Consider the following 26,607-nt stretch of genomic DNA (forward strand, 5'->3'; position numbering starts at 1 on the left):
TCATGATTGCTTAAAATTATCCTGGTCTAAATTTCATCTCAAATTGGGGCAGGGAAAACGTTTGAAAGAGTAATGCCATCAAATGCTTGAATCTTATTTGCCATATATTAATTATCCTCTCTCCATTTGTGTTTTTTTTTCCCTAGGAGAAAAATTCAAAGTGGAAACAAAGACCATTGCTGTTGACTTTACATTAGAAGATATTTATGACAAAATTAAAACAAGCTTGGCAGGTCTTGAGATTGGTGTTTTAGGTTTGTATCTTTGTTACATTTATAGATTCTTCTTGCATCTATTGATTAGGACTGTTTTCATTTTGAATGTTAGGTGTTCAACTGGTGGCCTAACTAGTGAAAAGAAAATTGTCTTATTAATACAAATGGTCATTAGATGATATTAATTTTTATACATGCGTGAATCTTTACGTTTTGTGTTGTATTTTAATGACGACTACAATTTAGGTTGTTTTCTCGGCCCGCTTTATTTCCAGTCTTTTATTCTCTTGGTATGTATTTAAATATAGCTATATTGTTATAATCTTTTACAGCAGGTGATGCTGACCCATTTTTATAGCTCAGGAAATAAAGGCTTAGAGGGGTATTTCTTAGCCTTTGTTCAGTATTACCTTCTCCCCAACAAGGAGTCTTTTTAGACACTATTTTCCACTAATCTTCCCTCCCATGAAATTTTAATACCACAGATACACTGTGTATCTTGTTTATGTACTATACCTGTGCTTTATATACAGAAAGGTCAAGAGCTCACACCACGCGCCCAAAACAGTTTTTGCCCACTGAGGGTAACTGTCAACCCAGTTGAGAAGACGTGACTCAGATGAGTGACTTGCCTGAGGTCACACAGAGGTTGAGAACTGCATCTGGGTTTTAGCCACCACAGTAAAATCCCCTACCTAAAAACGAGTTCCATTCTGAGAGTGTGTTCATAAGCCCAGTTAGTAAGTTAGCCAAAGTTAGCCTAGGTCCCAGCTAACACAGCTGGCTAGAGAATACTGTACTGTAATAGGTGTATAATATTTTTCACACAAATAACACATAAAAAACAAACAAGCAGAAAAAACAAAAGAACATGTTTTTAATCTTACACAGTGCACACAGTACCTTGAAAAGTCCTGTTGAGTACTGTTGTACTTTTGTACTTTTCAATAGTGTACTAAAAGTACTACCGTACTTTTCAGCAGTGGTGTACCAGCCATATCACTGCTGCTTTAAGCTTGCTTCGGACATCCTGGGCTTAAAATAAAGATACTGCACGACTGCACTCGATGCGGTTGTTGTTCAGCCGCCCAGTCGTATCTGACTCTTTGCAACCCCGTGGGCTGCAGCATGCCAGGCCTCTCTGCCCTTCACCATCTCTGGAGTCTGCTCAGACGCACGTCCGTTGAGTCGATGATGCCATCCAGCCTCTGTACAGTACTGTAGAGTCAAGTACACAGAAGCAGCGCCGCCTGTAGAGGACGCGTGCATGTGACAGTGTCCGCCGCACACGCGCCCTGACCTACGTGACTGGACATGTGGGTGCGTGTTCACATCTTTGGAAGTTTGCAGCTTGGAGGTTCACGTGTAGCGGACTTACTGTATTTGTTTTTTTCCAAGTCTGTTACTTCCTTATGTTACACCTCAGCTACCTTACTCTTATTACCGAAAATCGATGCTTTTGCTGAGATGTAGGAACTATTAGACCTTGTTACGGAAAAGATTCACCAGATTTTAAGGAGAAAAAAAAATACAGGCTTCAAAAAGTTATCCGCCATTCTCTGACTCATTTCTAGAAAGGAAAAGGGCATCTAGTTCAGAGAAACATCACTTCTTCACTAAATCTCTTTATCCCCCTGCCTGCATTGGTGTGAACCTGGCACTTGCCATTGTTTTCTGTATTGGAGTATAACAGGAGGAATGACAGAGAAAATACTTTTAAAAAATGTTTCCTAATTTTTCTTTAGTCAAGACCCCACCTGTCTTCCTCATACTATAAAGGAATGACCTCTCATGTAATTTATTGGTAAGGCAATTAAAAAGTACTATACACGTATCACCCTCCATGGTGCCCTTGGGCCTGGGGTTAACTCTGGCTTTATTACTATGCTGTCTTCTCAGCCCCTGCCTGGCCCGTGTCACCATCACCATGCCCCACTTACCCTCAATGTAACTCTCATACTTATAGGAGAGCAAAAGATGAGTGAACACACTGTTCTAGTCTTTGCCTTGTTCTTCTCTAGTGCATACACCGCCTGGAGTCTTTCACAAGCTCTTCTTCCTTTAGCTAAGCGTAAATCACGACTAACATTGTTAAAACTGGACTTTTTTCTAAACTTTCAAGTGAGTAGCAGCTATAGCTTACTAGTTAGGATAGACACTGCCAAAATCTCTCCAAAACCCTTTCCAGCTAGTCTTGGATTAGAGAGTGAAGTCTGACTTAGGCCAGGAGGTGCGTTGAGGACCCCTAATGAGAGGAGACTTATTTTGAACTTGCGTTCTTGGAGAATGGCTTTCTTTCAGGGGTAGTTCAGTTAATCACAGTGGTCCTTAGCTTTGTAAGATTTCAGCTGCTTTTCACCAGGTGACTTTGAAATTGTAACTCCTCTGGGCGTTGCCACTGAAGATGGAAGATGTCAGGTGTCAGTCAGGCTGCTGAAGGGCTTGTTGCTGCTGTGCAGTCTCTCAGTCCTGTCCGACTGTTTGCGACCCCAGGGACCGCAGCCCGCCGGGCTTCCCTGCCTTTCACTGCCTCCCAGAGTTTGCTCAAACTCATGTCCACTGAGTTGGTGATGCCATCCAACCATCTCTTCCTCTCTCACCCCTTCTCCTCCCATCCTCAATCTTTCCCAGCATCAGGGTCTTTTCCCAATGAGTCAGCCCTTCGCATCAGGTGTCCAAAGTATTGGAGCTTCGGCTTCAGCATCAGTCCTTCCAGTGAATATTCAGGGTTGATTTCCTTTAGAGTTGGAGTGTTACAAAAGGCATTCTTCAGCTGTTCTTTCCTGACCTAGTATATAGAAAGTCTACAGCGTGAGTTTAGGCACAATAGGTAGATCTATGAAGGATGAGGTACAGGGTACCCACTTCCAGAATCCTAGGACTTGTGTCAGTACATAAGCATTACTATTGAGACCTAAGAATTGATATTTTCCTGGGCCACATATGCTTACGGAACCGCTGCTTTTGTAGTCCAGCCCCTGAGTAAATTGCAGCCTGCGAGTCTGCAGTTTCCACCCTTCCTTAGTCACTCACCAGTCAGTGAACTGGAGATGCAACAATGAACAAGAAAGTACCTGGCTTTATGTAGTATAATGTTCTGAATGGAAAGACAACCCTGATCAAAAATCGTTATCAGTGGGATAAGTGTTGAGACGGGGAGGGCAGGGTGTAATAAAGAGGGTAAAAGGAACGGCAGAGTTGATACAGGAAAAAATAGTGGTGACGTGGCCTAGCCAGTAGGGTAGGGAAAAGGGTGATTCCAGAAATATGGACCGAGTAGAGGAAGCAGGACTCTACACGTGAGAGACGCAGAACTCTTGATGACCTTCAGGTTTCTGGCTTGAACACCTGTGTCAATAATACCATCTAATAAAATGGGGAATCCTAGAAAAGGAATCTTTTTGGGAACGAGGACCATTTAAGTTTGGGGTTCCTCTAGGATGCCCAAATGGTTTTGTTTTTTTTTTTAATTAATCTTTATTTGAGTGTAGTTGCTTTACAATACTGTGTTAGTTTCTCTTGTACAGCAAAGCGAATCAGCTATACGTATACACGTATCTCCACTTTTTGGGATTTCCTTCCCGTTTAGGTCAGCACAGAGCACGGAAGAGAGTTCCCTGTGGTATACAGTGGGTTCTTGTTAGTTATCTATGTTATATATAGTAGTGTACATGTGGGCTTTTCTGATGGCTCAATGGTAAAAAAAAATACGCCTGCCAATGCAGGCGATTGCCTGCCACTGCCAACTCAGAGCTTGATCTCTGGGTCGGGAAGATCCCCTGCAGGAGGAAATGGCAATCCAGTATTCTTGCCTGGGAAATCCCATGGACAGAGGAGCCTGGTGGGCTACCGTCCATGGGGTTGCAAAAGAGTCAGATACAACTTAGCGACAAAACCCCCACAACAGAAGTGTGTTTATGTCGATCCCAATTCATCCCCTCCCCACCAGGTGGGGTTGTCAAGCTGGACTTATGGGTCTAGTTTACAGTAGAGCTCTGAATGAGAGAGAGAGCTTAGAGGTCAGTCATCTCTGAGTAGTCGTCTCTTTGGAGAAAGGAGACTGGAGCTAATCCAAGGAGAATGGAGAGAAAGTAAAGAGGAAAACTGGGACAGAGCCCTGTGTCATCAAGGGCTGCCTGGAACAGTGTGGAAGAGGGGTAGTTTTTTGCACAAGTTCAGCACTGTCCACTGGAAATATAATGCAAACCACGTATGTGATTTTAACCTCTCTTGTAGCCACATTTTTAATAAGTGAAAAAAACTAAGTAATGTATTTTATTTTAACCCACTATATCCAAAGTTTTATCATTTTAACCAAGTAATCCATGTAACATTTTTGGAAACATTTTATATTCTTTTTCTCATAGCAAGTCTTCAAGTCATAGGGTATGTTTGACATTTATAACATTATCTCAGTTCAGACTAGCTACATTTTAAATGTTCGGTAGCCATCCACACCAAGTGAAAGTGTTAGTTGCTCAATAGTGTCTGACTCTTTGCGACCCTGTGGACTTTAGCCCGCCAGGCTTCTCTATCCATGAAGTTCTCCAGGCAAGACTACTGGAGTGGGTAGCCATTCCCTCCTCTCCAGGGGATCTTCCTGATCCAGGGATCAAACTGGTCTCCTGCATTGCACGGAGATTCTTTACCATCTGAGTCATACACATGCCTAGTGATAGACATCTATCTCCAGTTCATCTTGGCTGTCTTTCATCCTCAGTTTGTGTGGGAGAGCCATACATATAACTACGAGGTTTTTCTTAATCTTTGACATGGCTTTTAACCTGGGCAATTTTGCAGTGTCTGGCAATATCCAGACACATTTCTGATTGTCACTAATTGAGGAGAGAGGAGGAAGCTCTGTTGGCCCCTGTGAAGGGCGGGAGGGAATGCTGGTAAACATGCTCAAGTGCTCGGATAGATTCCCTCCGCAAAGAATGATCAGGATGAAATCTCAGCAGTGCTGAGGTTGAGGTTAAAATCTTAACAGTGTGGCTTTGAAGTTATACTGTAATTAAACAATTTGATTGAATACTTACTTAGGCCCCCACACACATACACAGACAACTTAAGTTTTGATTTCTAGGTTGGTTGCAGCTCAATAATAAAAATAACTAGAGCTAATGCTCCTTTAAAGTTTATAGCAGCACTTTCACATTCATTATACTATTAATTGGCTATACACTTTGTTTTCTTCCTACTCTGTCAGAGCTATCTCCTTAATCATAAGCTTTGTATAATTATTATTGACATTTATTAGCAGATATATGGCATTATAATTTTAATTTGCCAAGAGTTTTGAGGAAAATATTAAAATGTCCTTATGAGCTAAATTTTATCTCACTACTAGATCGTATTCAACCTAAACCTTATAGTTCTTTCTCTAGTGTGGGTGTAACCATCTAGAACTTGTGGGAGGGGTCTGGTGTTGATTTTTTTTATTGTTATTGTTACCTGAACATATAGCCCTTCACTTTGTTCCCTCTTCCCCCCACCCCAGTCAAGATCCCATTATACCTCCGCCTCTGTCTAAGAAGGGGAAAATGATCTTAGTTTATTCTCCCTCCTCCTCTGCTTAATGTCAGTCTCACCTTTATAACATTACCTAAAATAACAAACATATACATTGATTTCTAGTAAGATTTAGCAGTCAATCCATATTAAGTCATGAGTAAGATTTTTTTTCTACTGAAAAAATTTTAATGAAACCAGTAATGATAAAAAGAAAGAAAAATCACCAGGGTATATTCCATTTGTTTGAATAGCATTGACCACTAAAAGCATAGTCAGTGCTTAATAAAGAAAATTTCTGTTTTCAGAATTGCAATAGTAAATGCTCTGTGTTAGGAAAGAAATATTAAGTTTTCAGTAAGATAAGTGGGGAAAAAAATGGCCATGAATTCTGTGAATTCATACTGAAAGCTCACCATAACTTGATCAGACTGCAAATGTGTAAGGTTGAGATGATGAACTCTTTACTCTTGTGTAAAATAAGCAAACATCGTCTGTCTTCTGTCAGGCAAATGCCAAGAAACACAGATTTAAGAAAACTTAAAAAAAAAAAACAAAAAAAAACTCCAGCTATTTAGAGAAAATGACATCAGTCCTGCTTTCAGTAAGCAAACGATTGGTTAGCAGAATGTGACTGTTACAATGCTCACTTGATTCCTCAAGAGAGACTCGCGTGTGTGTTCCGGATTGGTTTGGAGGACTTCATACAATACATCGCAGAAGGCGTAATTTACCAAGGCCAGGGGAGTAGACTTGGTTTTGAAGTATGCCATAGACAATACTTTTCTCAAATTCCACTCTGACCTTTTTTTTTTTTTTTACTTTTAAATAGTGGCATTCTTTATTCTAGAGGCAAAAATAGAAAGGTCCTTCTGGACAAAGATGCTTAGTTTGTGATTCATTTTTTAAAAAAATCAACCATAGCTTTTTTCAAGCTTTTAATGCATACTGGACCAAGAGTTTCCCTATGCCAAGTGCTATGAAAGGTCCTCTCCACCCATATGTCATTGTTTATGTAACTTGTAGAGTCCAGAAAATCAGTGGGTACAGGGTGTCGATCTGCAAGGGCTTAGTGTCTTAGACCTGTTGATTACCCATCAACTTTTTTCTGTCTCTACACAGTGCCCATAATTACATTAAGAGGCATCATTTAAATAACAACAGTATGTATAGACAATAAAAGTCAGTTGATTGCAAAATCTGAAATAGATGTTATTCTCTTTTCTTCCTGTGCCCTTCATAAATAAATAATTGTTCTCTTAATGTATTTGGTGGATTGTTTTTTAATTGGTGTCTTTGCATTCTCAGCCGAATGCAAAAGTATCTCTTGATTATCCTTACCTGTGCAGCCTTATGGATTATGGGGAAAACATCAGAAGCATTTGTGTTCTGTTTTTCCCCCTATAACTTAGTGTGTGTTCTGGGATGGAAAATGGTTGAGTGTTGGGAATAAATATCTTAAAAGATAGTTTGAGCAGAGATTAATAGTTAAGATCAGTCTACTCTGTAACCGTTTATACTTAATTTTCAAAGCTTCTTAACAAAAGACCCAAAAGTATTATTAGCTACTTGGGGGAAAGGACCAGTTAGCTTCAAAATGGCAAACTCCCAGGGAATTAGTTTGGTTGAGATCTCTAGAAGGCTTCCTTATAGTTCAGTCCCCAAAGCGTCAGAGGGAAAGGAAACAGGTGGCTGAGCGGGAACCACAGGGCTGTAGGAACTGGGCTGAGGAAACCTTTTCTAGGAACCCTGGGAGGGGAGGAATCTCAAGCACCTTGGGAAGTTTTTATGTGGCTTCCCAGTCCCAACTGATGAAGGAAATTACAAGTAGAAGAGTCTTGCTGCTTTTTCAGAGGGTTTTAAAATATGTAAAGCTACAGATGATCTTCTTGCCATTCTCAGGAACTTTACTATTTAGAAATTAGTTTTAAAGTGCCTTCTTTTGAAATGTAAATATCTCTGAAAGAGCAGTGACATCTTTATTTACATCTTATTGGTATTAGTGTGTTCAGTTTACTGTCTACTTGCCAGATCAGTCACCTTGAGGAATGACTATTTTAGTTAATGAAAGATGTGAAGAAATCATTTTGAAATGAAGTAGTGAGGCTTAAAGAGGAAACTGTAGTGGTAGGTTGATGACTAGTGGAGGTGCTTAGGTGGTGGTGGTGATTTAGTTGCCAAGTCGTGTCCAAGCCTTGTGACCCTATGGACTGTAGCCCACCAGACTCCTCTGTCCATGAGCTTTCCCAGGCAAGAATACTGGAGTGGGTTGCCGTTTTGTTCTCCAGGGGATCTTTCCAACCCAGGGATCAAACCTAGGTCTGCTGACTTGCAGGTGGACTCTTACTGACTGAGCTACCAGGGAAGCCCAAGGGTGCCTCGAGAGGGGACGAAAAATAGAAGGGCAAGATAAGGTTAGTTGAGAGAGCACTGGTGATAAACTTTGGATGTCTGGAAGCACCCTTCTTCCTTTTCCTTTTTTTTTTTTTCCCCTTCCCCTGTAACCCAGGTATAAAATGACTCTGGCTCAAGAAAGGACAGAGGCTCTTGTTTTAGTATGCAAGAAAGGATTAGAGGAGCATGGTAGGATGGTAGGATGATAGTTTGTAGAGAGGGTGAATTTACTCTATTGTGCCAGGATATAATTTTCATGCCTTCTTGGGGTTTAGGACATTTCCAAAACTTCTCTTTTCTAATACAATCAAGTTCTGTCCCAAACCACCAGAGTTAGTGTAAACCCCACAAGTATGATGACACAGTCCCCAAATAGACTGCACTCACTTCAGACACGAGCTGTAAGTTTGGAGGTCCCCAGGCCACCTGCACGTCTGACCAACTGGCCACAGATTTGTGGTTTCCCGTGACCCTTTCAGGTTCAGCAACTTGCTATACTTAAAATTACAGTTTTCTTGTGAAGGGTACAAATCAGGACCAGCCAAACGAAGAGACACAAATGGCAGAGTCCGAGAGGGGTCCGGACACAGAGTTCCTGCGCCCTCTCCTTGTGGGTCGGGACTCATCACCCTTCCCACACGTCTGTGTGTTCACCAGTCAGGAAGCTCCATCGAGCGCAGGGTCCAGAGTTTTATTGGGGTTTCATCATTGAGGCATGATTAATCAAAACTTCGGCCAAGTCATTCAACTCAATTTCCAGCCCCCATCCCTTTTCCACCGGCCGGGCTGGCTCAAAGCCCCAACTCTAGTCGCTGGTGACTGAGCCCAGGTTTTCTGTCTGGTTAGCTTAAACTCAGACGTGATCCAAAGGCCCCACCATGAATAGCAAAGACATTCCAAGGGTTTAGACATTTCCATTCAGGAATCTGGGACAAGGACCAGGCAAACTATATTATACAGCATTCTTTATAAAACAGCATTTTTTTCTTTCTTAATTGTTTGTCTTCCTCTCCCACGCCACCCTCCCCACCCCCCGCTACAGGCAGATTCTATTTTTAAAAAATAATTTAATGTATTTATTTACTTTTGGCCACACTGGGTCTTTTTGTTACTGTGTGCAGACTTTCTCCCGTTGTGGTGAGCAAGGGCTTCTCCTCTCCGCTGTGATGCTCTTCATTGCGGTGGCTTTCCTTGTGCGGAGCAGAGGCTCTGGGTACACAGGCTTCCATAGTTACAGCACGTGAGCTCAGTAGTTGTGGCTCACAGACTTGGTTGCTCCATGGCATGTGGAGGCCTCTGGACCAGGGATTGAACCCTTGTCTCCTGCATTGGCAGGCGGAGTCCCATCCACTGTGTCATCAGGGAAGTCCCTTCCTATGTGTTGATAGTCATACCCCAACTCATTCAACAAGTAAAATTGCAGAGAGATAGCAGTAAGCAAAACTGATACTGTTTTTGCTTTCGTGGAAGACAGCCACTGAGCAAGTAATTAGGAATATGTTTCATGTAATGAAAGGGTAAATTGCTGAGAAGGCTAAGAGTGTCAGAGAGGATCTCTCCGAGAAAGTAATATTTAAGTTGAGACGTGAAAGCTGATTCATCCTGCAAGAAAAGATGTTTCTAGGTAGAAGAAACAGGATGTATAAAAACCCTGAGGTGAATGTGCTTGGCAGGTTTGAGGAGCTGACAGAAGGTCTGTAAATCTAGAGCACAGATTGCAATGCTAGAGCCTGGAGATTAAGCGACACCACAAAAGTCTTAGAAATCCAGGTTGATGCGTTTGGACTTTATTGGAAGGACAGTGTAGACATTGTAGAGTTGTAAGCAGTAAATTGATACCATTCTAGCATTTTAGATCATTCTGACTCCTGAGTAGAAGAGGCAAGAATTGATGCAAGGAGACTGATAAGGCTATTTCAGCAATGAAATATAAGATAAGGGTGGCTTATATTAGAATGGTGGCGGTGGGAATGGATAGAAGTGAATTGACTGGAGAGATGTTTAAATAGAAATAGGACTAATTTCTGATGAGGTCCTTATCAGAGGTCTTGTCTGACAGAGGAGTTAAGAATAGTAGCAGTTTGCTTTTAATTATTATTGCCGAGATTCATTAAGTGTTTTTATATGCCATGCACCATGCTAATGAATCTCATTCAGTCCCCAACAATCCTATGAGATAGATATTAATATTTCTATCCCATTTAACAGACAAGGAATAGACTTACAGTGATTAAATGCGTTGTCCAGGATTATTTTGTTGTTTAGTCGCTAAGTCGTGTCAGACTCTGTGACCCCCTGGACTGCAGCACGTCAGGCTATTCTGTCCTCCACTGTCTCCTGGAGTTTGCTCAAATTCATGTCCATTGAGTCAGTGATGCTACCTGACCATTTCATCCTCTGTTGTCTTCTTCTCCTTTTGCCTTTAGTCTTTCCCAGCATCAGTCTTGTCCAATGAGTCAGCTCTTTGCATCAGGTAGCCAAAGTTATTGAAAAGCAGTCCAAGGTTATACAATTACTAATTAGCAGCGTTCAGGTCAACTTGAGTAGCTGGGTGCTATTTCTCTAAGACGAGAGACCATGGACCAGGAGCAATTCTGTAGAAAACAAGGATGATTTAATTTTGAGTTATGTTAAACTTGCGAAAGCTGTGTGAAAGCAAAGTGGAGATTCAAGTAGACAGTAGGATCTGGTGTAAACGCCCTCCTTTGCGCTGAATGAAGCAGAAGCCTGATGCAGCCAATGATGGCAAGCAGAACAGTTACATGGAATTTTTAGGAGACTCATCAGGAACGTTATTAGACTAAATATAGTGCCTAATGGGCTTCCCTCGTAGCTCAGTTGGTAAAGAATCTGCCTGCAATGCAGGAGACCCTGGTTCGATTCCTCAGTTGGGAAGATCCACTGGAGGAGGAAATGGCAAGCCACTTCAGTACTTGTGCCTGGAGAATCCCATATACAGAGGATCCTGGTGGGTATAGTCCATACAGTCCCAAAGAGTAGGACACGACTGAGTGCCTTTCACTTTCATAGTGCGTTATAGTTCCATCAGATGTATTGAACGAGATTGGATTTCTAAAGTGAGAATAAGGTTGAATTCAAATGTATTTCCTTTTACTCAAAACCCACTAGTGGTATTAACTAAAGCAAAACCTTTAGCTTAAAACTGGGCAATTATCTGTGACTTTAGAAATGTAAGCAGAATCATCATTCATGAAACTGACACACGTTCCTCCTGTTCACTGAGCTTTAACTACCAACCCTCTCTCATCCTTCTGTCCTCATTCTCTCTTCCAACTTGATGGATGGCAGATCTTACATGGTTTTGTAATGAGCATCACGTAGCAGTTTGTAATTAAACAGTGGAGCTGAAATGTTCTGTTGTGTTGCTTCTGACTCAATCTTAATTTTTCAATTTCTGAGTAAAAGCGCTGTAGATTTAAAGCCTTGTAAACTCTCTTTTATTTAGAAATTGCTACTCACAAGTGTAGGAAAACTGTAAAGTTTGCAAAATGTTTTACTTGCTGTTCCAAATATCATCTGTCAGAGTCTGAACATGTGCTAGCTACAGCAATATGTTAAATAAGGCAAAGAAGGAATTTTCTTTGCATCACTTTCCAAACTCCGCAGACTGTAAGATTAGATTACTTGAATGAAGTAAAGAGGGTACAGGAGCAGTTAGGGTAAATTCAATCCGTGTAAAGTTATTCTGGTTAACTCTTGCCTGGAGCTGTCTTTTAGACGGATCTTCCACTTCAGTGCTGGTTAATTACAATAAAAGAGACCTTGGCTATTATGCTGCAGCCCCAGGACCTACCCTAGTGTTGGGTGCAAAATAGGAGTTCAGTAAACACTTGCTGAATAAGTAGCCGAGGGTGGGATGTTCAGAGAGAACAGCATTGAAACAAGTATACTATCAAGGGTGAAACAGATCACCAACCCAGGTTGGATGCAGGAGACAAGTGCTCAGGGCTGGTGCACTGGGAAGACCCAGAGGGATGGGATGGGGAGGGAGGCGGGAGGGGGGATCGGGATGGGGAACACATGCAAATCCATGGCTGATTCATGTCAATGTATGGCAAAAACCACTACAATATTGTAAAGTAATTAGCCTCCAACTAATAAAAACAAATGGAAAATTTTTTTTTTAAAATTTTAAAAAGTGAATAAGTGACCACCCAGCAATAACAACTTTCTCCCCAGTTATTAACAGACTAGTATATTCCAAGTGTTAGTCGCTCATACAAGCATTGTGTCCAACTCTTGTGACCCCGTGGACTGTAGGCTGCCAGGCTCCTCTGTCCATGGAATCCCCCAGGCAAGAATACTAGAGTAGGTTGCCACGCCCTCCTCCAGGGTATCTTCCCGACCCAGGGATCCAGCCCAGGTCTCCTGCATTGCGGGCAAATTCTTTACCGTCTGAGCCACCAGGAAGTTACCAGGGAAGCCCACCACTGCCACACCTTTGAGGGGTTTCACTTGGGATTCTCTGGTGGCTCAGATAGTAAAGACTCTGCTTGCAATGCGGGAGAGCTGGGTTTGATCCCTGGGTCGGGAAGATCTCCTGGAGAAGGGAATGGCTACCCACTCTAGTATAGGTGGGTAACCTGGAGAATTCCATGGACAGAGTATGTTCCAGGCATTGGGTTAAATATTTTTATGTGTATTATCCCATTTAATGCTTTAATTGTTATGCCTATTTTATATATAAAGGTGATGAGGAAACTGAGGCTTACTGGAATGAACTCACCTGCATCTCGTTAGGACCTGGTAGTAGAGACTGAAATCTGGGTCTGTTGGCCTCTGAGATCCAGCCCCTCCTGGTTCGAAAGCTTAAAATAAGAGAAGTTTCTCTCCACTCATGGTGTTACTTGGGTCTACATTTTTTTAAAAATTCAGTATCTTTTGCAATAAAGTGAGGTGGCAGCGTTTTTTAAAATTCATTTTTTTATGAATGAACTGCATTAGTGTATCCAACTACAAATGTGACCAAAATGTAAACTTAGTATCCTGTTTTCTACTTTGATGTGATGAGAGAGAAATAGAGAAGACTGCATTATTTGTTATGTATTAGGAAGCCCCATCATTAGGCAGTGTGTTTTTAAGCTGCCTTAATGTCTTACATATGATTAATCTGGAAGAGGCAGCAGGTTGAAGGTGGTCTGTGTGTGGTTACCCATATCTGTTGTTATTGTGTTCGTTCAGATGGACTTTTATTCTCTAGCAATTTATTGTCATTTGCTCCTCCCTCATGCCCAACCCAGATGCCAGAAATCGAATTTCCTAATGACATCATTATCTCTACAGCAGCTGGTTTTGATAAAGGATTCTAAGTCCAGTAAGGGTAGAAGCAGCAGCAAATGAATTCAGAAGAAACAAATCTTGTGTATGTTCTCATCATTTTTTAAAAGTACGAGAGGTGGAAATGATTTTTAAACAGCAGTATGGTGTAATTTAGAATATTTCTGTAACATTCAGAAATACTCTGTGGATTTTCCGAGTCTTTAAAATATGATTTTTCGGTTTCGGTGTTTTTGAAAGTCCTGGATGGCAGATGTGGCAGACACTGTTGAGCATGGTACACTGACAGCTCCTCTCTGCAAGGATCCGCCGCCTCCTTCTCTCTCCACTTACCTCGTCCTTGTTCTTGGTCTGTCTTCACCTCTGTTCTCCGTCTGCCTCATCTCTTCCGTTGAGCTCTTCCCAATCTTAGAACTCCACTGAGAAATCGATGGGAAAGAGTTTCTATCTGTTCATGGTCCTGTGATGATTGTTGGGGTAGTGCTTGGAAGTCTGAGCTTACATGTACATATAACACCTCGTTTTCTGAAAGACATGGTGTGTTACATGAGTTAAAAGGGTTTTTCAGGTCATTGAACAAAAATGTTCAATCTGCCTCTGGTGCCTGACTTGAAGAATTCAAGGAAACTCACTAATGAACAGATATTTAATGCCAATTTAAAACGCTGCCGTTTAAAAGGGATTTTCGATTATCTGAATGATGTTGGAACAACTTGTGGCATTGTTTGGTTTGGCGAATCCTGTAATGAATCCTGTAATATAAGAAGATGGTATTGCATGTACCCATTCTTAATGAGATTAAATTATAATGGAAACATTTCCACCCTTCCCTCCTACCCAAAGCCTGTTTTCTTCCTTTTCCAAGTCCCTGCTGTTTGGTTGCCTTTTCTGCCTGCTGTCTGGTTGTTGCTGCCACCTAATGTCTGAAGATAAAATTGCAATGAGTTTACTTTTTCCAAAAGATTCTCACCGTTGTGCAAGTTTACGGAAATAACATTTGAGAGCAACAGTTGTTTTTCTTGAACTCTTAAATAATAGCACTCTGAGGTGATTACTTACTGTGGAGAGAATGCAAGTAGCATATCTTCCACCAGCGAAAGGTCCGACTAATAAAATAGCAAGAGATTTAAGGGTAATGGACCACTTGCCGGTGTGACCTTGGCATGTATTTCCCCTCATAAAGTCAGGCTCCGTGCTCTGAAAGATCTGTTCCAGTTTAACACCTTTTTTTCCTGTGTTTATTTTTGATTATAAAAGCATAGCCCTTATACATAATACCATTTGTTTCTTCAGACTAAAGTTCTCAGCGTTGACTGTGTTTTCTTTTAGAACTGTGTTAAATAGATGGTCACATTTTCACCATGTGAGTGAAATGATGTCTTTGCTTGCTCAATTAGCAGAGACAGATCTGAAGGCTTTGTGTAGTAGATACAATCTTACCCAGAGTATCACTTCCTTGCTTGATTAGTTATGTATGGGCATTCTTAGCTTAACTTTGGCCCTTGTAACACAAGTTGCCAAGATGGCAGAGTTAACGGTGCTGCTTACAATGTTCCTGGTTTTTTTTTTTCCTTCTAAATCCAAATCCCGACTGTAAAAGATTTATAGTTACACTGTTCAATTTCCTTCAGCATTTTGAAAAGGAGCATTAGTATTTCCATGGGCTAGAAAGAGACCTAGAATCTAGATCTAGATTCTAGATCCAGAGACCTACAGCTAGAAAGTTTTCTAGATACAAGAGAGTGAAGAGAGATGGAGTTCACAGTATGTGATGGAATCTTCTTTCCCGAAGAACATTACAGTTCGGCAAAAACCTTTCCTTGAGGACTCCTCTAATCATACACTGACTTTCTAAAGAATAGTTTAACATTTTAACAGATGTTTTGGTTGTTGCTATTTCTCTGTAAATAAGTCATTCATCCTTTATAACCTTGTAGATGGCTAAGGCAAAGTCGAATGAACACAAACCCGCACCTTCAACTAGTTTTGATGATCTTTAAAGAATTGATTCCTAGAACCCCTGGTGGGTGGAGAACATTTTGATTAAAATAAAAATGGATTTGAACCTGCTATTATTTTTCTGTTTAGATACCATTCCTATTCAAATGGTCATGAATCTTAAATACAGTTTGCTTTGCTACTGTCCTTTGCTTACAGATTTTTCAGACAGGTTTCAGTGATCTTGTTCAAGCCATCCTGACCGAACTGTACCAGTAAAATCTTGAGACTCACAGCCAGAAGTGACTGGCTTACTGCTAAATATAGAACCTTTATTGAGTTCCTTTGAGCCACTAATTTTGTTAGTCTGTTGAAAAAGTTACTGTTACTACTATCAGGTTTATCTGGCATAATTCCTTATAAGCTTGAACAGAATGATCAGAATTTCATTATCTTTTTGCTATTGAAACCTTTCTTTTCTGATACCTTACAGTTTTATTAAACATTGCTATCAGATTTCTGTTTATTATCCAATTATTACTGACATTTTTTTCTCTGAGCTGAATAAGGAGTGAAGTCATAGGATGGCTTTAAGTAGTGGTTAAGACACCTCTGAAGTCAAATATTCTCAGTTTGAATCCTAGCCTTACTTTGCTCTCTGACCTTGCACAAGTTATTTAACCTCTGTGAACGTCAGACCCTCCCTCACCTCCCAGATGAGGTCTGGGACAGGCCCCACAGCACTCTGTACGTTGTACTGAAATAATTGTTTAATTCTTTTTGTTTAGTCTTTCTCTTTCTACTGGATAGTTTGCTCCATTATGCAAACTATTCTTTATGGTTTTTCTGGTTCTTCACACGTGTCTTGCACACAAGTGAATGGCAAATTTTTGTTGAATGATTAAAACACGCTCTCATTTAAGAGGTGAAGACACTGAGATGCATATCATGTGTGACTTATCCCAAGTCACATATTTTCTGAAACAGTTGCAAGTAGAACTCAAGTTTTTGGTCTCCTATATAACTGTATCCTCCGCTCTTTCTACTGTACTCTGCAAATTGAAGATCCAAAGAGAGATTGGGCTTCCCAGGTGGCTCAGAGGTAAAGAATCTGCTTGCCAATGTAGAAGCTGTGGGAGATGCAGGTTCGATCCCCAGGTCAGGAAGATCCCCTGGAGGAGGAAATGGCAACTCGCTCCAGGATTCCTGCCAGGATGATCCCATGGACAAAGGAGCCTGGTGGGCTACAGTCCATGAGGTCACAGAGAGTCAGACATGACGGAGCACACACACGGAGAGAGAGGCTAAGCAATATCTACAGATGTATTATGGAGGCGGAATGCACACATACTCTGAGGGGCTATGGAAATTGGGAGGCCAAGAAAAAGTCCTTCTGCCAGGGGTTGGATACAGAAAGGCTTAGTGAAAGAGGAGACATTTGAACTGTCCATATGGGTAGACTATGGATAGGGAGATCACTCAAGATATAAACATTTTATGTGATTGTATGTATCATCTCAGTCTCATCATTTTTAATCTCTTTATGTCAAATCTACAAAATGTATACTAGCTAGCTAATGATCTTGTTTTATTTCAGTGAATAATGTGGGAATGTCATATGAGTATCCGGAATACTTTTTGGATGTTCCTGACTTGGACAATGTAAGTTGTTTTTTGTGGATTATGGTCATAGAAAGAATGTATGCAGGCATGGGTGAGGCAATATGGTATAATGTTGAGACTCTGAGTGCTGGAGTCCATCTAACAGCCGAGATTTACGCCCTGGTCCTTCTACTCACTACCTGAGTTCCCCAGGGAATGACCCAACCATCCTTAGTCTCCGTTCCCTTGTCTATGATATAGGCAGCTTTACAGAGATGTTAGAAGGATTGAATGAGAAAATATTTATCATCTCATCTGCACAACGCTAGGTTCAATAATAGCTCCAGTTTTATTATTATCATTTTTGTTACATCAAAGCAGCTCTGTTTAGGTATCAGGATTCTAAACATCAATTTAAAAACCATAATTGTGTTAATAATATACAGCAATATGGTGGATTAAGGTAAACTAGCTCTACCAAAATGAAAGCTATATATTTGATGCATGTCTAATTCTTTAGTAATAACTAGAAAACATATTATTAAAAGAATATGTAAATTTTAAAAAATTGTTGAAAATCTTAGATTCAATAGTTTCTTCTTTCCATATTAGCAGAGAGGAAATTGCATATTTATTTTAGGTTTAGTGTGGTTTTTTTTGATTGCAGATTTTACTTGTATGTATACTTTGGATTTTGTATATTAATATGATTTGCTGCATTTAGTTGAAAAATACTATAATACTGAGAGTAAAATATAATCTGCCTGTTTACCCCAAATCCTATCAGTTTCCAAGGTCTGTACTGTATCTGGGGAAACTTTCAGTGCATCTCTGGATTACTTATATATCTCTACCTATCTATCTTATATATAATCTGGTCGCTTCCATGATCAAATCTATATAAAATGATCAATATTTCTTTTGCAGACCATCCAGAAACTGATCAATGTTAATGTCCTTTCTGTTTGCAAGGTAAGGAAACTTATAATAAACATGTCATCTTTATAAATAGCTTCTTTATAAATATGTCACCTTTTTCTGGATCTTTCTATTTAAAAACACTGAATCAGTTTGTTCACTTCAGTCAGCTCTTATTTTGATTCAAGTACGTATTCCAGATGAAAGTGATTTATTTCCTTACATTTTCAGGAAGTAGAAAACTAAATACCAAACAGACATCTATATAGTTCTTCTTTTTAGCAACTGAACATTTATTAAATGCCCCCTATATACAAACACTCCTACAAAAACATAGTGAGTCCTGGGAATATGCAGACTAATTTAGGCTGAGGATTGATTCTGTTACAGAGCTTTCACCTACAAATAATTCATTGCTAATCTACTGTTTCCAGTTTATATCTCCTGTGGTCCACGTAAGCTGATGAGCTAAATGTTGTGGAAAAGCATTGTATGTGGTTCCTCAGAGTAATGAGAGTGATTTTTATTAGCCACACATGAAAATTACTCTCATTTCTAGTTGCTAGACGTGTGTTATAGCCATGTCACTTGTATATGCCAGCAAAAGACACCACAGCTAATATATGCTAAAAGGAAGAATAGCTAGCAAGTATGAGCATCTCAGAACCATCCCTTCCTACCTCTCCTAGGATGAGGAATCTTATTTTCCCAATCTGGGATTGAACCTGTGCCCCCTGTAGTGGAAGCCTGGAGTCCTAACTACTGGACCACCAGAAAGTTTCCATTTCCCCTTTTATTTTAACAGTAACTATAGTGAGATAGCATACCTTGATTATACATAACAGACCAGCAGAAAATACTGCTTAAGGCAGAATTTCCATATGTAATGTCAGGTAGTTTAAATTTGAACATACTGATGGAACAGCAAAAGTATTGATATTTTCATTAACTCATATACTAATTTAAGATAACCAAAAAAAAAAAAAAATGCTCAGAACTATTTGTACTGACCAGATAAATATACATAAGAATGTAATTATATATGTGGCATAGTCTTTTTTTTTTTTTAATTGTGAATATTTAAAGAAAAGTTCTCCTTGGGTCTTCATGTCCTGAGAAATCATAACCCTTACACAGTTGACTTCAAAACCCTAAAATCTTATGCCAAGTTCAGAGACCCTAAAATCTTATTATGCCTTGTTCAACTTTTCATATACGGATAGGTGTGCTTCTCCCTGTGTAATATATATGTTGCTTTTAAAGCATGTAGGTAATTCAGTCTTTATGTGATTTTAGCGATATAGTTGATTCAGGTAAAGCAGGTCTATCAAAAAGAAAGCCACACTGTTGATACATGCACACCATGTGACATCTGGCAGCTTGTTACCTAAAGGCACCTCAAATGAATTACATTGTAAGATGACAAATAATTTTATAAAACAAATAGTCACTCTATCTTTTTTGTTGTGGTTAACCAAGATTTTTTCCCAAGTAAGATTCATTGTGAGGCAAACTACTAGCAAGCGGATCTGTGAGTAGCTTTGGCTCAAGACCCATGTGCACAAAATTAATGCTTGTAAAACATGGTTAATGTGCACATATCTGTATAGTCTTAAAGGTATTTCCCTTGGCCTGCTATGTAAATGTAATCATTCTTCAATAATCTGTGTAAGGTTCCAAGTTAATTAAATAACTCCGTCATTTACTAGTAATACAGCCTTGAGTGAATTACTTACCCTCTGTGCTTCAGTTTTTCATCTATAAATTGAGGAGGATAATTCTCTTTACCTTACAGAGTTGTTTTGGGAATTAAACAAGGTAATATGTGTAAATCTCTTAGAATAGTGCCCAGAGCATACTAAAGGCTCTAAAAAATGTTTCTATTACTTTGTTAAACTCAGAGGTGGTGAAGATTTTGAGTAAATGTACGCAGCTATTACTTTTTTAGCAAGCAGATTTTTTGATCAAAATTAAGATCCCTTGTGGTCTATAATTTGTTTTATGGTTTTTGCCTTTTGAAATGCTTGTGTACTATGGTTTTGATAATCCTTTCTAATATATTTGGCCAAATGCTTAAAAATAATGAGTTTAAAAATAATGTTGGAGAGGCGGTCCTAAGATGGCACAGTAATAGGACAGGGAGACCACTTTCTCCCCCACAAATTCATCAAAAGATCATTTGAATGCTGAGCAACTTCCAGAAAACAACTTCTGAACACTGGCGGAGGATACCAGGCACCCAGAAAGGCAGCCCATTCTCGTCAAAAGGAGGTAGGACAAAATATAAAAGACAAAAAGAGAGACAAAAGAGTTAGGGATGAAGACCTGTCCTGGGGAGGGAGTCGTGAAGGAGGAGAAGTTTCCAAACATCAGGAAACCCTCTCACCGGCGGGTCTGTAGGGGAGCTTTGGAATCTCAGGGGGCAACATAACCGGGAGGAAAAAAAAAACAAAACCCACAGTAAACGAGACTAACCGCAACTCCCAGCGGAGAGGTAGCCCAGACGCCTGCGTCTGCCACCAGCAACAGGGGCTGAACAGGGAGGTGCAGGTAGCATTGCTTAGGGTGAGAACCGGGCCTGAATGCCCTGAGGACAGTCTGAGGGAGATAATGTGAGATAGCAAGCTGAACTGTGGGATAGCCAGAGAGAAAAAAAAGAGAGAGAACTTTCAGACGAAAAGCTCTAACCTAAGGCACAGCCTGACCTGCTCACAGAACAAAGGACTGAGCGAATACCAGAGGAGAGCTAGCCGGCTGCGGACCGGTCCATCCCCCGCTGGAGGCAGAGAGGCAGGCGGGCGACAGCCAGAGCCGGAAGGCTAGGGGCAATCTCCGCCCCAGAGATGGAATCCTCCACCAAACTGTGAGCAGGCACCCAGTTGCTAACCAAGTCTTCCTGGGATCCTGGACAGTTGACATCTGCCAGGAGGGTCGCAGCCAGAGATCAGCTCCCCAGAGAACACACACAGCACACCTGAGACAGCGCTCTCATGGCATACCCGGGAAACTGAGAGGCTGGGACAGGGGAGGTGATAAGACGCACAGACCACCTGGGACAGTGTGCTCGCCAAGCGTCAATATTTGCAAATCAATCAGTGTGATACACCACATTAACAAATTGAAAGATAAAAACCATATGATTTTCTCAATAGATGCAAAGAAAGCCTTTGACAAAATTCAACTTCCAGACCCTCCAGAAAGCAGGCATAGAAGGAACATACCTCATCATAATAAAAGCCTTGTATGATAATCCCACAGCAAACATTATCCTCAATGGTGAAAAATTGAAAGCATTTTCTCTAAAGTCAGGAACAAGACAAGGGTGTTCACTCTCACCTCTACTATTCAACATAGTTTTGGAAGTTTTGGCCACAGCAATCAGAGCAGAAAAAGAAATAAAAGGAATCCAGATTGGAAAAGAAGAAGTAAAACTCTGACTGTTTGTAGATGACATGATCCTCTACATAGAAAACCCTAAAGACACCACCAGAAAATTACTAGAGCTAATCAATGAATATAGTGAAGTTGCAGGATATAAAATTAACACATAGAAATCCCTTGCATTCCTATACACTAACAATGAGAAAACAGAGAAATTAAGGAAACAATTCCATTCACCATTGCAATGAAAAGAATAAAATACTTAGGAGTAAATCTATCTAAAGAAACTAAAGACCTGTATATTGAAAACTATAAAACACTGATGAAAGAAATCAAAGAGGACACAAATAGATGGAGAAATATACCATGTTCATGGATCGGAACACTCACTAGAGTGAAAATGAGTATGCTACCCAAAGCAATCTATAGATTCAATGCAACCCCTATCAAGCTACCAATGGTATTTTTCTGAGAACTAGAACAAATAATTTCACAATTTGTATGGAAATACAAAAAACCTCAAATAGCCAAAGCAACCTTGAGAAAGAAGAATGGAACTGGAGGAATCAACCTGCCTGACTTTAGGCTATACTACAAAGCCACAGTCATCAAGACAGTATGGTATTGGCACAAAGACAGAAATATAGATCAATGGAACAAAATAGAAAGCCCAGAGATAAATCCACACACCTATGGACACCTTATCTTTGACAAAGGAGGCAAGAATATACAATGGAGAAAAGACAATCTCTTAATACAGATGGCTAACAAACACATGAAAAGATGCTCAACATCACTCATTATCAGAGAAATGCAAATCAAAACCACAATAAGGTACCATCTCCTGCCAGTCAAAATGGCTGCTGTCAAAAAATCTACAAACAATAAATGCTGGAGAGGGTGTGGAGGAAAGGGAACCCTCTTACACTGTTGGTGGGAATGCAAACTAGTACAGCCACTATGGAGAACAGTGTGGAGATTCCTTAAAAAACTGGAAATAGGACTGCCATATGACCCAGCAATCCCACTGCTGGGCATACACACTCAGGAAACCAGAATTGAAAGAGACACGTGCACCCCAATGTTCATCGCAGCACTGTTTACAATAGCCAGGACATGGAAACAATCTAGATGTCCATCGGCAGATGAATGGATAAGAAAGCTGTGGTACATATACACAATGGAATATTACTCAGCTATTAAAAAGAACACATTTGAATCAGTTCTAATGAGGTGAGTGAAACTGGAGCCCATTATACAGAGTGAAGTAAGTCAGAAAGAAAAACACCAATACAGTATATTAGCACATATATATGGAATTTAGAAAGATGATAATGATGACCCTATATGAGAGACAGCAAAAGAGACACAGATGTAAAGAACAGACTTTTGGACTCTGTGGGAGAGGGCGAAGGTGGGATGATGTGAGAGAATAGCACTGAAACATGTATATTATCATATGTGAAATAGATTGCCAGTCCAGGTTCGACGCATGAGACAGGGTGCTCAGGGCTGGTGCACTGGGATGACCCAGAGGGAGGGGATGGGGAGGGAGGTGTGAGGGGGGTTCAGGATGGGGAACACATGTACACCCATGGCTGATTCATGTCAATGTATGGCAAAAACCACTACAATATTGGAAAGTAATTAGCCTCTGATTAAAATAAATATATAAATTTTTAAAAATGAGTGTTACATTATGTACATGTGTTTCATAATATATTATAATGAAGTAATGATGAAAACCATGTTCAAGTGTTTTTAAATTGTACTTTATAGAATTGTTAGTGCTAGCTCCATGTTAGTCTCCTGATCATTTTAATTCCTCTGTCAGAGAAACAGTGTAAAGTTTTTGCTCTATATCCATTAATTAGTATCTTCTCCCGCAATCTCCATACAGACTGAAGTCAGAAAGAGAAAAACAAGTATCATATGTTAACCACATGTGTGTGGAATCTAGAAAAACGGTACAGATGAACCTAGTTTCAGAGCGGGGATGGAGACACAGTTGAAGAGCACGGATGTATGGACACAGTTGGGGGGGCTGGGTGGGAAGGGTGGGCTGAACTGGGAGACTCGGTTTGACATAAACACACTGCCAGGTGTCAAACAGACAGCTAGTGGGAAGCTGCCGTCTAGCACAGCGAGCTATACGATGACATATCTGTGACGCTCCGTGATGACCTAGGTGGGTGGGATGATGGGGCCAGGGGAAAGGAGGGAGGTCCAAAAGAGCGGGGATATATGTATACATGTAGCTGATTCACTTCACTGCTCTGCAGAAACTAACATGGCATTGTGAAACAATTATACTCCAATGTCAAAGAGAAAAAACAAGAAAAAGAAACCCTGGCCGCCTGTCTCCCAAAGCACACACTTTGGGCTGGCAGTCTAAGGGGTAGCAGCGATGAAAAGGCCAAGGTCCTGACCTTGATCTCTGAGAACCGGTCAGCTTGCTGTGCTCTGGATCACACACCGCATCCTTTGAGCAGCATCTGAGCACCGATCAGCGTGTCCTGGTGGGGGTCACCTCGTGGCCCTGCTTACAGATGAGTAGTACAGGGGCGGGAAGTGTGGAGGAAGCACCACCAGTCCACCGCACTGGAGAGAGCATCCTCAGTTTTCTTTACCGTAATGATGAAATAATAATAAGACATCAGTCCTGGTATCTTGACAGATGATAAAATGCTCTGCCCACCTCTCCATTCTTCTTCTTCCACTTTCTTTTTTCCCATGGGCATAGATGCTTTTTCCCATGAAAGGAGTCAGTGGAGACAAACGCCAAACTTACTAAACATCATAACCTATCATTTTGTGAGCCATACTGATGAGAAGTATCACCAGCAGAAGAGATGGATATATGCTTTAAAAGTTTGTCTGTTAACCTCCTTTTGCAAGTCAAATCCCATTTGCAAAGCGCTAAGGGAGTTTGCTATTCAGAAACGCTTCTTCGTTCAGCCAAAGAATGAAGAATCTTTTAATTTATGTTTCATGTAAATATGTATTTTCCTGTCCATTTGTGATGGGTGCTTTTAGTGGAAAAACAGTTCAAAATGCTTGATTTATTTATCATGGAATTAGTACCATCTGGAGGACAGCCAATCAGTATTCACTGTACTGTAGGCAGGGTCCGGGTTGTTTGTAGCACATTTGACTGACTGTTCAAGTATGGCAATAGTTTGACTCAAACAGCGGGAGGTGAGTGGTGTGCAGTGGCTTTCCAGAGGCCAGGAAAGTAAGTTAGGACATGATTGTTCTGGTCCTTGAGTGCCGTGCTCAAGAGGGCAGAGAGCCTTAAAGTAGAAATAAGGTGTGATCTGGTGTACATTTTAGAAAGACAATTCTAGTGGCAGAGTGGCGTGGCAGTGTGTGTTTAATGGCGTGTGTGTTGATCTTGTTTATACTGAGACGGGGCGTTCACCTTGATGGAGTTGTGTCTGATGCTCCCAGGTTGCGTGTTCTTTCGTGCTGCTGTGATTTGCCCTGTCATGTATTTTGATGAATTGCTCCTGTTGTCCTTCAGTTGACCGTGTTATACTGCAGGTCCAGGGCTGTTTTCAGTAGCAGTGGCTGTTCGGAGCTCCGAGGTAACTTAGAAGGAGATGAAGATTGCTTTAGAATCTTATAAGGTTTTCTGGTGGTTGGACATCAGGGGACCCAGGGCATGGATGTCTATGGCCCAATGCCTTAATAAGTGTGTTGGAAAAGGCTTATATACGAAGGAGAATGACATTTTCTGTCCATCAGTGTTGGTTCAAGTTTCATCTCCTCAGCAAACCACATGCTGGAGGCTGACTGGCTGAGAGGCATGCCAGGAGAGGTTGGAGAGGAGAGCTTGCCCTCTGACCTTGGGTTTTGCCCCTAAGTTGGAGATACTTGCTGGGTAGGGCCCAGCATCTGGCCGTCCTGTGCTATACCGTGAGTGCTGAATGACCTGGCTTGACATTCCAGGATTAGTGCCTGGTGCCTGTGTTCCTGTCTGTGTATCAATAGGTCAGATGATGATAAAAATCATCGAAGTCCCCTGTTCCACCAGAGGAGTAATAAAACTGCAATATCCTGGCCAAAGGATTTACAGGTCGTCACCGGATGAAGTGGCGATGAGTGGTCCACAGAATACGGAGGAAGAAATGTTAACAAGAATGGTGGTGACTCTAGACCCCTGATGTTCAGTCGGAGAGTCCGGATTCGCTCTCGCAGGCCTTTATCTCTCCAGTCCCATATGGTCGTTTCACTTTTCATCTTATTCAGTAATTTAGAATTATTCCTTTTTTTCCTCTCTCAGTGACTTGCTTAACTGGGCTTTCCTTTTACCAGGTTAGTTGAGGTAATCCAAGAGGTATTTAGAAGCCTTGTTGCCTGCTTCGTAGTTTTGCTCTTAGTACCTTCAGGGCTAAAATTCAGTCTTGTTCTCATTCCCTGTAGAGCAGGTAAGTACCAAGGTCAGGAGAGCAATGGTGTGAAAATTCTTCATAAAGGTGACTGATATGGCCAGTAGATCAGCCTTTAACTGGAAGAAAGGTCCTCCTGGCCAGGGCTTTTTTGTGATTTCAGATGTTCTGTGACTAAAATCTAAGGTTAAGGCTCATTTCTCCTCAACATCAATGACCTTCAGACCAGAAATGGTAGCGTTTAGAGATAGGTGAACCTCCAGATATTAAACCACACACTTCTACAATAGTTTGGGTTTTATGCCTGGAGGGGCTTTCCTGGCAGCTCAGACTGTAAAGAATCCACCTGCAATGCAGGAGGCCTGGGTTCAGTCCCTGGGTTGGCAAGATCCCCTGGAGAAGGGAAACAGCCACCCGCTCCATTATTCTTGCCTGGAGAATTCTTTGGACAGAGGAGCTGGGCAGGCTACAGTCCATGGTATCGCGAAGAGTCAGACACGACTGAGCAACTTTGACTTCACTATGCCTGGAAGGAGTTTCCATCTCGGAATACTGAAAGAGTTTGCAGATGAAATTGTGGTATTGCTATTGGTTATTATTAGAGAAATCATAGAAAAGGGGGAACACGCCATAACTCCAGAGGCAGGTATATATTGATCCAAGTCCACTTTCAATCAGGTAGCACACTCAGCACCAAATCCAAAGACTAGTTCCGTAATGGATCTTCTCCGTGTTGTTTGTCACTGATTTGAGATCACTTGTAACATCTGCCAAACTGAGAATTGCCTTCCTTCTCGAGGCCTGATGGTTCTTTGATTCCTTTAATGACAGTATAAGAACCTCAAGGACACTGTAGATCTTTCACTCCTTTTCAGATGAACACAGCCCAAGCTCTTTCCATAGCTTACCTAAGAATGGGAAAGCCATCCCTCCTGAAGGTACTGGGCCTTGAAGCTGCT

The 26,607-nt window shown here is 41.0% G+C and overlaps 1 protein-coding gene across 3 annotated transcripts in view; it reads left to right on the forward strand.

The window, feature by feature from the left end:
* The window catches only part of HSD17B12 (hydroxysteroid 17-beta dehydrogenase 12), a 173,177-nt gene that overhangs the window by 108,451 nt on the left and 38,119 nt on the right, over positions 1-26,607 (forward strand). For all 3 annotated transcript variants that reach the window (XM_043909765.1, XM_043909776.1, XM_043909785.1), the window contains exons 4-6: positions 147-254; positions 16,954-17,018; positions 17,886-17,930. In XM_043909765.1, the coding sequence (XP_043765700.1) occupies positions 147-254; positions 16,954-17,018; positions 17,886-17,930 (218 nt within the window). The remainder of the gene's footprint in view (positions 1-146; positions 255-16,953; positions 17,019-17,885; positions 17,931-26,607) is intronic.

The sequence above is a fragment of the Cervus elaphus genome, chromosome 1, assembly GCF_910594005.1.
Source record: "Cervus elaphus chromosome 1, mCerEla1.1, whole genome shotgun sequence".
Classification (NCBI taxonomy): Eukaryota; Metazoa; Chordata; class Mammalia; order Artiodactyla; family Cervidae; genus Cervus; species Cervus elaphus.